The sequence below is a fragment of the Papilio xuthus genome, unplaced genomic scaffold, assembly GCF_000836235.2.
Source record: "Papilio xuthus unplaced genomic scaffold, Pxut_1.1 DF825017.1, whole genome shotgun sequence".
Classification (NCBI taxonomy): Eukaryota; Metazoa; Arthropoda; class Insecta; order Lepidoptera; family Papilionidae; genus Papilio; species Papilio xuthus.
This window is the reverse complement of record NW_013533632.1, coordinates 5,926,758-5,938,459: the sequence shown is the minus strand read 5'-3', so window position 1 is coordinate 5,938,459 and position 11,702 is coordinate 5,926,758. Positions and strand designations below refer to the sequence as shown.

General features: G+C 31.6%; 2 protein-coding genes across 2 annotated transcripts; both read right to left on the bottom strand.

The window, feature by feature from the left end:
* Positions 1–2,602: 2,602 nt before the first annotated feature.
* LOC106126111 (D-3-phosphoglycerate dehydrogenase-like) lies at positions 2,603–4,996 on the bottom strand. The gene is made up of 7 exons (XM_013323576.1): positions 4,862–4,996; positions 4,504–4,655; positions 4,196–4,415; positions 3,973–4,105; positions 3,390–3,505; positions 2,884–2,980; positions 2,603–2,757 (listed from the first exon to the last, which is right to left on the bottom strand). Exons 1-7 carry the CDS (start codon positions 4,994–4,996, stop codon positions 2,603–2,605), a joined length of 1,008 nt encoding a protein of 335 aa, XP_013179030.1.
* A 2,506-nt stretch (positions 4,997–7,502) lies between these two features.
* On the bottom strand, positions 7,503–10,722 carry LOC106126110 (D-3-phosphoglycerate dehydrogenase-like). The gene is made up of 7 exons (XM_013323575.1): positions 10,594–10,722; positions 10,261–10,412; positions 9,471–9,690; positions 9,154–9,286; positions 8,932–9,047; positions 8,399–8,501; positions 7,503–7,627 (listed from the first exon to the last, which is right to left on the bottom strand). The coding sequence occupies exons 1-7, from the start codon at positions 10,720–10,722 to the stop codon at positions 7,503–7,505; spliced, it is 978 nt and encodes a 325-aa protein (XP_013179029.1).
* Between the last annotated feature and the right edge of the window lie 980 nt (positions 10,723–11,702).

The following is an 11,702-nucleotide window of genomic DNA, read 5'->3' as shown; positions in this document are numbered from 1 at the left end:
CAATCCATCTATACTTTCTTTGGTCTTCCTCTATTTGAAGATTCACATTCAAACCGGTTCTTTAATATTCAATTATATTTCTATCGAATTTCTCAAAAGACTCAAATTTAATTCAACGTTGTTACGTTAAAATGAAATTTCATATTGAAACATTAACATACTAGGATGTTTGTAAGCTTAGTAAACATTAGTTTGTTCATAAAGCTCTTCCACGTATAATAATTTTAGTTTGCTGTTATTACAAGTTAGTACTGCGAAATTTTCACACCGTATGCAATATTTAGTTTAATGATTTATCTTTTTTTAATCTTATTTTTTAGAGTTAATATGTAAAGATATTGATATTGAGCGCAAGTAACAAATAACTATACTACGTAGATTCTGAGCTTCAGTAAAAAAAGTTTTGTGGAAAGTGCCGCAATTGTAAAAGAAATAGCATAGAATTTTTCTGTTCGTATTATATGCGAATTATGTACGTCGCTGCATACTCTTATAGACGTCTATGTTATTTCTTACTATATATACCTTATTAATATTATAAAGGCGAATGTTTTGATGGATAGATGAAGGGATGGATGTTTGTTTGAAGGTATCTCCATAGAGACTGCATGGATCTCGCTGAAATTTGGCATAGATGTAGAACACAGTTTGGAAGAACATAGGCTACAAATTATTTTTTTTTTAATTCGGACGCAGTCGCGGGTGACAGCTATGTAAGATAAAGCTCCGTTGAGTTTTGAAAAAAAAATATTTCTTACAATATTTTTTAGTAGCACCAACGAAGTAACAATATTTAGTTGTTGAGTTCTATTAAATTGTCAACGTAGATATAAGTTCCCATCGGTAATGTGCAAATGTCAGGAGTAGTTTTAGTTTTAACTTGGCCTCAAGCTACCATACTGTTCACGTCTAAGTTTCTTGCAAAATCTTTTCATCACGGTGTAGTGCAAAAAGTAGTTTTACTTGCGTTATTTTATAATATTTATGCATGGTAACATTTTAATAGTTAAAAATATAATACATTTCTAGATAAATAATTTTTTAATCTTATGTTTTTAGTTGACGAGTTATTGGAAAATTACACAACATATTAGATAGATAATTTCCAATTTGATCTAAATCAATATCTTTGTTTGTTCTTCTCTGCTGTTGCCGTTCGTGCCCATGTATATCATTCGAAGCCGCCTGCACTCCATCTTAATTCCTGCCTTGCAAGGGTTCATGCATAATCTTTGTTGCTTCCACCAATATTTGCCACCAATACCTACAGCATTATGTGTGCGATGTCTACGTTATATGGAGGAGACAGGGGAAAGATGGACACTTACTCACATAATTTATTATTAAATATCCAATTATTAATATACTCAAAATGTCCAACCTCTCCCCTGCCTCCCTACATGTTACTAATATTATAAATGCGAAAGTTTAGATGGATGGATGGATAGATGTATGTTACAAGGTATCTCCGGAACAGCTCAACGTATCTTGATAAAATTTGACACAGATGTAAAACATAATGTAGAATAATACATTGGCTACGTATAATTTTTCTTTTAGTTACGCACAGACGCAGTCGCGGCCGACACTTAGTATTTGAATATCGTTGAAATGTATTTTATCCGAACAACCCATATTTTATGAAATGGATATTTTTAACCTTTAATTACTATTGCTGTTACATGATATATCAAATGTATAACTTTAATAAAATAAAAAAAAGTTAATCACTATTTGCATGTACAGTGGCGCGATGTCACAGGAAACCAATGTTTTATCTGTCTCGGCTTTTACGAGCGTACCTGGATTTTCAATTTCATTTTAATTAAATGGCTCTTTGTGAAACAAACATCTGTCCAGCCTGTCATAGTATTGCATTTAATTTTGTTTTAAAAAAGTTACATTATATTAATTTGAAAGCATTGCTTTTCGCTTGCATTGTAAGTATTAAGATTACAAAGAACAACATTTATATATAGTGAAACAATAGATAGTTTGTCTGCTTAAATAATAAAAATAAAAATTAAATAAATTCTTACGACTCTATAATCTAAATGTGTGCTGGGGCACATAGTGGGAGTGAAACTTCAACGGACAAGTGGAAGAGCGAAGCGCACGAAGTTAGTTTTCAAATTGGAGAAGTACATAATAAGCTGTCCGTAAAGCAAGGAAGTGAAATAGCTTCTTTTCCCAAAAGTTTTGTTCTTACACTTTAGTAAGAAGAACTCAAAAACTACTCGGTAGTTTTTTTAATTAATAAAAGAGACTATGTGACAAGCAATAACAGCTGATTAAAAAAATCATCAAAATCTGTGAAAAAGGAGCGGAGCTACGAATTAAAAACAACCATAAAAACTCTCCATGCACTTTAATTAAATGAATTTCATCATCATCAATCAATATTCCTTATATTTGCTACTCTTGTTATTTATTATAGATGCTGTAGTCATTTTGATTTATTTATTTGTTTATAAAAAAACTCTCCATGCAACCTTTACGGTTTGTGCATAAAAATTCCTAAGACTCTGTATATAAAGAAATTTCATTTTAAAAAAAACAACCAAATAACAGAGAAAATAATTTAATTAAAATAAAAGGAAACTTAACAAGTATTAGAAGTTACTAAATGAGGCAACTCGTCCTGAAACTTTACTACGGTGGACTGCGATGTATAGTAAGTACCAGGAAAGCATAAATTAATAAGCTGCTCGGCGGCCTCTTGACCACATCGCATTACCGCTTCCTCGGTTTGTACACCTGTGAACATTATAATATTTTCATTACTTTCATTCCCATTTGATGTAGAGTTTTTTTTTCTAATCATTATATATTTATGTTAGGTATATAAAGGTAAATTACAGCTCTATTTAACTATAGACTTACCGAGATGCATTGATGCTATTACGGATGGATGATTAAATATAGGTTGTTTTAAAAGGGTTAAATCCTCATCATACATATCCAAGCCGGCACCGCTCACCTGTAAGAAAGTAGTAAGAGGGAGAGAGATAGAAAGAGAGCTATAAATAAGGTAACATTATAAAATTACTAGGTTTCACTTTTAAAAAGTCAAGAAACCAGACTAAAAGAGGTTCTAATTGGTGAAGTAGTATTAGCGAACTAGATCACTAATTTTGTATTTTATTCTGTCTATTCCATATTTTTTCTGTTGTTCTGTTCTGTTCTGTTCTATATCATTTATGGTCGGTATACCGTTTTTATATGTTATGATGCTATAATTTAAATTTCGCTATAACTTGGCGACGTCATAGAAATATATAATAACTGGTTGTATATGTACGGTACATACACCGAAATAACATTTTTGTTTTCATGTGTGGTAACATGTTTTCCTTCACCGTAAGTAGCTAGTAAATAATAATATTTACATGTCCTGTATTGAGTGCATCCATCATTGCGATTGTATCAAAAACATTGGATTTTCCTATTATGATTATTTTAACGCCTCTCTTGCACGCTCTCAGTATCTCTTCGTTGATGTAAGCTGTGATAAATAAATCATGTTAATTAATAAGTATTTTAACATGTTTATTCAAGAATTAATATTACGTTTTCTTGATTGAAATGTTATTATTAAATAAGCCGTTTTTATCCACATACAAAACATTAAAAATCAATAATTGATCTTGGTATATATTTTATTAACAAAACTTAGAGAAGAATTATATTATTCAATCATTTGACAAATCTTACTAATATTATGAATGCTAATGTTTTGATAGATGGATGGTGGGATGGATGTATGTGTGAAGGTATCTCGAGAACGACTGTAATGATCTCGCTAAAATTTGGCATAGTTTAAGAACAGTCTGGAAGTTCTTCCAGGTTCTTGTGGAGGTATGGTGTGGTGGTTCTTAAACTATGCCAAATTTATTTGTTCACATAGCCTACTAAATAAGTTTTGTTTTACATTGAAGAAGCTTTAATTTTAGTCTGTGAAATTATACTTACTCTGATTACTGCCAAAAGGTGTCGAGAAGATGATAATGTAATCAGCGACAGGCCAGATCTGATTCAATTCCATCTTGATAGCAGAGTATCTCTTACAATATGACGCCGAGTAGCGTGAATCGTAACACATTATCTTATAAAATACAGACAAAATTATTTACCTTTAACAAAACTGTTCAAATTCCTTGATATGATTTTCGAGTTATATTAAGGCACTACTTACAAACGGTTTGAAAACACTCATGCACCTTGCAAACTTTTTGGCAATGTCTGATAAACCAATTATAGCTATAGTCCGTGATTTCAGCTCGGTCCCAACATATAGAGAGGGATCCCAATGTCTCGCAATTGATAGATCCATAGCTTTCATTGTATTTCTGGCTAACGCCATTGTCAAACAACAAGTATACTCGCAAGCACTCAAGTTGTCACCACTTGGAGCACTAAAATTAAAAAAATGTCCCTTAGAAAACAAATGTTTATTTTTTTATTATATAAATGTTGTAGTAAACATAATCACTATAGACTTACTTAATGACAGCGACTCCAAGATTTTTAGCAGCGCATAAGTCTACGTTGCCGAAGTAACTTCCCGCGCATGCAATCACTTTTAAATTGGTGGCCGCGAGCAAGACATCGATTGTGACTTTTGTAGAGAAGCGCACCACTAATGCATCATAAGTCTTTATAAAAACATAATTAATTAAGATCAAAGCTCATTAGTCCCATTTAATAACAGGTGGGTAAAAATAATACATAGTAAAAGCTTTGTTTTCAATATTAAGAGCATCCTAATATTAAGTCGCGAAATATAAATATGTTGCAAATTCTTCCATAAGTAGTCCTATGGTTGTAGGTAATATATAAGTAAAAATGTAAAATCACTTACAGGTATCTCATTCATTAGTTCTTTTTCATTGAGTGTAGCCATTTTTTTAACAAAAATTTTATGGACATTTAAAATATCTATACACTTTGTCCCTATTTCGTCAAGTACGAGGACACGCTTTATATCCAGCACCATAGTTTAGAATATTTTTGGATTTTAAATTATTTTATTATTAAAGTTACTCTTCGCAGTGTAATAAAATAATGATAAAAGTGTTTGAAATTTGAGTAAAGAATTTAAAATAAATATTAAAGCCCGTCAATGTTACACTAATCCTCATAAGGCAATGAATTGATATCCGAATCAATGTCATCGTATATCCTACCCTTTTAGGGTGACAACGTTACGTTTTAGAATACAAGGACATAGGAATTCCTTTTGTACGATAGTCAAGTTCTTAAATTTCAGTTATATTATATGGGCACTAATTTTAGTTAGTGAACTACTGCAATTACAGATTATAACAAAAAATATACGTTTTAACGTTAATTATATTATTTAATATTATTTCGAGTAGCTTATCAATCCGCTATTTTATAAAAGATTGAATTTAGTTATTTTCAGCTTTTCCAAATGCATTTTACACGTCTTATATAGAAGGGTGATGTTTTTATATTTAATTTTATTATGATATTGATATTGATATATTATAGTGTGGTCACACTACACTTCTGCCGAGTATACAATCGGCGAGTCTTAAATGCCAGCGCAGCATTGCATTTCTCTGGAACGCAAACGACTCCATTACTGTAAATATAACCGTCTGTGTGGTAACGGACATTGCGACATAATCAAATCGTATTATTCCTTTAAATAAATCAGTAGTTCAGAATTTTATAGCGATGTACATATTCTGTAATTAACGTATAGTGTGACATTGGATTTATTCCGTTAAGAAACTATATTATTGTTAATTAATAAAATAATAACAAATAACATATAGTTTAATTAATTAGTCATTTAATTACTGTAAGAATGTAAATATAATTTATTTACTCTGATAATAAAATAAATATTTTTAAGGAGTCTCACTTTTTGCTTCTCCATATTAAATGCCTGTCCAATAATATATATATTTTTTTAATATTTCATCATCATCATTTTATTAATATACTTAATCAAATTTGCATACATAAATATTTATGTGTTTAGATAAAGCTAATCTTAAGAAACCTATCATTAATGAAAAGCTCAAAATTAAAATTCAAGTCGAAGTCAAAAAATATATAATATACCAACTAAAACTTTTCACCATTCTCATATGCTGGATGAACATTTCGCTGCAATATATGACTACTAAATGCTTTTATTAGTGTAATTTTATAAATTAATATCATATTAGCTTAACTTATAAATTCTGAGTAAAGGGAAATATATCCTTTTATTCGCCAGCATAAATTCTTTATTAACAATTCATTTGACTTGTTTAGTTTCATTCAACTCGCGCAGTTTGAAGACACCTGTGGCATTCTCAGTCTTAAGTCGCCGTCTCGAGAAGTAGTCGGTAACATGGCGAATGAAACCACATACAATTAGTATAGCTATAAACGGTCTTTTATAACTAACACTAGTGTGTTATTCATATTGGAGTTTTAGAGCCTTAAAACATAAAACTAATTTAGTAAGTATTTCGTTTGAGTCCATTTTTTTAAAACATTTCGTTTGTATGATGTTTGAAGACTGCTGAGAAAATTTGTGCCCTAATACTGTAGAAAGCTCACAAACCTTTTTTATTTACACTTGTAGACTAGCAGACTCCGCATGCGTTCCATTGTCAAAGTCGATTACCACAGTGGTTCATGAAGAAATAAAATAATGTCATAGTATAAAAAAGGAAACACTTCATTTTATTAAGAACAGAAACCTTTGGCGTTGACATCTTACTAATATTATTAATGCGAATTATATGAATGGATGGATGGATGTTTGTTTGAAGAATCTCGCTGATTTTAGGCATAGATGTAAAACGTAGTCTGGAAGAAGTCATAGGTTACTTATTAAGTTTTTTTTAGTTCCGCGAGGACGGAGTCGTGGACGATAGCTAGTAAAATATTATGGTTATAAAATATAGTATTTGTTTTATTTGCTCAAACAACTGTTTTATGATGTTAAAAGAACTGACATCCTTGACCTATGTAAAGATTATTGAATTTCTATTTGTCGCGGCACAACCGCTACTGTCTTATTTTTTATTCATACGTCTATAAATTAAAACTATCAAAACCATAGTACCTATATTAAATATACACGTCTTAGGTCGGGGCTAATAAAGAAATCCTTGAACTATTTGAATACGAAATGCACTGAACGATCGATAAAGTTAGAAAGTATACATCTTGAAGGCAAGAAAATCTATATTATTGCGTAGTTACTTTCTCGTTTACCTTAAAGAATAGGCTGGAATAAAAACAAATCTAATTTTAATATTTTATTTAATCAATAAAAAGTACATTACTACAATAATGATGCAACAAAGAAATACAAAGCTTGATTACATTCTCAATTAACTTTTGAGTACGATTACGAAATTTCTTTTTCTCAAGAAAAAACTACACACTACTTTTACTAACGTAGACTTGTAAACACATAGTCTGATTACATTTATAGAGAAATATTAAAATTTATAATAATACATCGACGTTTACATTCCATCGACGCGGAATACGATGGACAATGGTGTGGTGTAGGTGCCAGGCTTGCACAAGTTAACTAGTTGCTCCGCCGCCTCTCGACCACCATTCTCTATACTTTCCTCGGTCTGCGTAGCTGTGAAATAATACTTTTGTAGAGTAATATTGACTTTAAATGACGATCGATGTTTCGAACATGTCGCCGTAAAATTGTTGTTTTAAAATCCACTATCGTTAACACAAACAGACGTAATTAATTACTATTAACTTTTTTACACATCCTTGGAGCTTAATTGGAATGATTTAGAGAAATGTCAGTTCATCATCATCATCATCAGCTCACTATACGTCCCCACCCAGGGGCTCGGAGCCTACCCTTAGTTAAGGGTGATTAGGCCATAGTCAGCCACGCTGGCCTAGTGCGGGCTGGTTGACTTCACACATATCTTTGAATTTCTTCTCAGATATGTGCAGGTTGCATCACAATGTTTTCCTCCACAGTAAGAACGTCGGATACATTTACATATGTAAATCGGAAATCGAAAAACACATTGGTACATGGCGGGATTCGAACCCAGGAACTGCAGATTGCAAGTCAAGTGCTTGACCACTGAGCCACCGACGGTCTCAGTTACTTTCAAGTTATCTGTTAATGTTTTTAAAATAAAAATAACCTCTTTGACATAATTGTACATATGAATCTCCCTTCGTCAATAGAACTAAGTCTTTTGTTAGGAGGAAGAAGATCTGTGTCGGTGTATCGGCGCAACACTAGCACTATTAAAATATTAACGCATATGGTACCTCACTAATCGATCTGATCCTTGACTTGGTAACGTAAGCGCGCCATTCGCTCTAAATGATTCTAACTAATATTGTCTAAAAGTAAACATCAATTACTGCTTACCGAGATTCCTCGTGATTACAACAGCGGGATGCTGGTACATGGCCACTTTAAAAATCTCTCTATCGCATGTTGCATCGTACATGTCAAATGCTGCGGTGCCAATCTGTAGAAAATAATCATATTTAAATATTCTTTACTTTATACTTTATCTTCTTGTTTATTTGTATTTGAACAGCTGTCGCAATTACAACTTAGTCTTACTAATATTATAAATGTGAATGTTTGGATAGATAGATGGATGTTTCAGAACAGAGTCTGAAAGAACACATAGGTTACTAATTAAATTTATTTAACTCCGTGCAAACGGAGTCGCAGATGACAGCTAGTATTACATAAAATATCTTGTAAACTTTTGAATAAGGACAGTTATTTTATTGAAATTTGAAATTATCATTTATTTTTAATAAAGTTCCAAAACTGAAATTTATTTGTATTTTAACATTATTCCGTATTAGAATTGCTATGATCCTTTTTCTTAGCATAGATCAATATCATAATTGAATAACAAACAAAATCAATGAATTAATGCTTACATATCCAGCCAGAAGTGCGTTATACATTTCACGCGATTGATAAGGTCCTATATGGCCCATAACTATTACTTTTACACCTCTTTTGCATCTTGAAAGAATCTCCGCAGTAATATAAACTGAGAAATAAAGTAGCCAGTTATAACACTTGTGTCTTATCTAATTAAATTCAAATATCGAATTATTATATATTGTTGATTTATAAAAAAATCTGAAAATACTTACTACGAGTTTTTGAAAATGGTGTGAGGAAAATAATAATATAGTCTGCTAGAGGCCATATTTTACACAAATTCATTTTTCTTATGAAGTATGACTGGCATTCCATGACAGACATAGAATCATCGTAGCCAATAATCTGTCATAACAAATTATAATAAAAATGATTTAGTAAAAATATAAATAAAAAGATCTTAAAATTGCACTCGACAACAAGATTTTCTTTTTAGTTCTGTATCTTGGTTATCTTAGCTAGATATGACGGAAATAATAGCATATATTGATTACGATATATGTTTCACTATGATTACAAAAATTCTTACCCTCATTCCAAATCTGTTCATGCGGTAGGCTACCTCTTTGGCAACGTCACCGATTCCGATAAGAGCAAGGGTGCTGCGGTACAACTCATTGCCACTGAACGTATTATGTTCGTAAATGCCGGCACGGAAAGTAGCCGTTGCAGACATCAAGTTTCTCGCCAACATCATTAACAAACCACAAGAAAATTCGGTTGCGCTTATAACGCTGCTGTGCGGAGAACTAAAAACATAAACTATTGTTAACAAATATAAATATACGCAATACAGCAAAAACAACTACGTATTTTTATATTATAAAAATGATGGTTTATTACTCTGATTGTTTTTTTTCAATGGAGGAAAGAGTGGCAAGTGTCATGGAGAATTTTATATATAAATGTGGAGAGATTCATTGCAATGTGCAGGTCTAAGAAAGGGTTGCATGAAATGTGACAGGACTAAGTAGGGCATGACGACTAGATGATGAATGATAGATCGATATGGGGGACGAAAACCTATTCTAAATCAAGACCGGGATCAGGACACGAAGATGATGATTTACGTATTGCAAAATATTACCTATAAAAAAACCAGAAACCTTACGATCAATGCACGCAGTAGTTCTATAGAGCGGTGATATGAATCAAGAGCTCTGATATTGATAGTGGCTATAATGTAATGCTTAAAAAAAATTATACACATTAAGTGGTTGCCATTTTTATGGTGAATAGATGTTTACTAAAATAGTGCGTCCCACTTTGCAACTATCAGGCCAATCGATAAATTATTATAACAAGAAATGTACACTTACTTGATAACGCCAATTCTTTTAGCCATGGCGGCGAATACATCAATGTTATTGTAGTACGCGTTGGCACTTACAATCACTTTCAAGTTTAAAGCAAAGCGAATAACATTCATCGTGACTTTTGTAACGGATTGTACAACTAGTGCGTCGTAATTCTGTATATTAATTATAAAAAGTTTAATTATTTAACAGTAAAAAAAGAGAATATTTCAAATCGAATAAAAAAAATAAAGCACATCTTAAATTAATCGAGAATGTACAATATTATATAAAATATCAAATTACATTACATATTATAAGTATAAAGCAAAGTTAATAACATCAACAATCACTTACATCTATAATTTCCATTAATTCTATTTCAGTTATAGAAGTCTTTTTGGTGACTTGGAAACCATGTTTTGTAAGTATTTCCGTGCATTTCGTTCCAACATAGTCCAAAACGAGAACAGATTTGATATCCATCACAGTTTTTACTTTAAAATAATCAAAAACACGGATTAATTGACATTTGATACAAATTAATTATTATTTAAATGTTGAATAAATAGCAATATAATTATATCTGCGTAGTTAATATTTGCCAACTAACGTAAAGATATTTGTTAGCAAATATTATCTGTGCAGTAATTAAATAATAAAGCAAACAATAATATAGTAAAACTTACGGTTTTATCTTCAATTTAATTACAAAATTCAATGTTTGCCAACAGAAGGCGAATTTCTATTATGACTTTTGTTATTCACGGTTTACTAACTCTATTGTCAAAAGGTTGTATAATCGTTTTCGAATAAGTGTTATAAATATAAACAATGCTATACGAGACGTTGTTACCGACCGATCACAACAAAATATGAAAGAATCATGAGCTCGCTTCTTGAACACCCCGCCGATTCGCAATCGCGTAGTGCGCCTGTGTAAACTCTTTCTTGGAATGGGGCGGTCTGATGACAAATAAGGCGTTCGATAAGTCTCTATTACAAGGAAATAAGAAACGACAACACAATAACGCTTAGTACTCTGCCAACATCATACTTGTTGCAATATAGAAGCAGATAAGTTTTCGCTTCACGTTCGTTTGTGTTGCTATGGAAACGTTACTGCATACTTTCATGCATCACCACGAACGAACTCGCGTCGCTTTCGTATTTTCATGCGATCAGGCGTTTAAAGTGCATCGCAGGTAAAGCGGTGGAAGGGCACTGTTTCGTATAGTACTAAAAAGTATACCATAACTACATTCAATGGACGTCAGAGAAGTGCTTGTGGAATATGATAAAGATATTTTTGTTTTTAAACGTTTTGCTTGCATTTACCTACTTATTATTTGAATGAAATAAAAACTTTTATATCCAAACAATATTCAATTACATCTGATAAAATTTAAGTTTATTAATCGTTGAAACAAACAGTATTTTCTAAATAAAATGCGATTTTAACTGTG

What these genes read in the sequence shown, in the direction of transcription:
- LOC106126111 (XM_013323576.1), bottom strand. Translation starts at nt 4,996, where the DNA reads ATGGTGCTGGATATAAAGCGTGTCCTCGTACTTGACGAAATAGGGACA. An exon ending in TGAGTGTTTTCAAACCGTTT is followed by an intron (nt 4,106 to 4,195) that starts GTAAGTAGTGCC and finishes GTATTTTATAAG; the next exon opens with ATAATGTGTTACGATTCACG. An exon ending in ATGCACTCAATACAGGACAT is followed by an intron (nt 2,981 to 3,389) that starts GTAAATATTATT and finishes ACTTTCTTACAG; the next exon opens with GTGAGCGGTGCCGGCTTGGA.
- LOC106126110 (XM_013323575.1), bottom strand. Translation starts at nt 10,722, where the DNA reads ATGGATATCAAATCTGTTCTCGTTTTGGACTATGTTGGAACGAAATGC. An exon ending in AATTAATGGAAATTATAGAT is followed by an intron (nt 10,413 to 10,593) that starts GTAAGTGATTGT and finishes ATTAATATACAG; the next exon opens with AATTACGACGCACTAGTTGT. An exon ending in TGAACAGATTTGGAATGAGG is followed by an intron (nt 9,287 to 9,470) that starts GTAAGAATTTTT and finishes TTGTTATGACAG; the next exon opens with ATTATTGGCTACGATGATTC.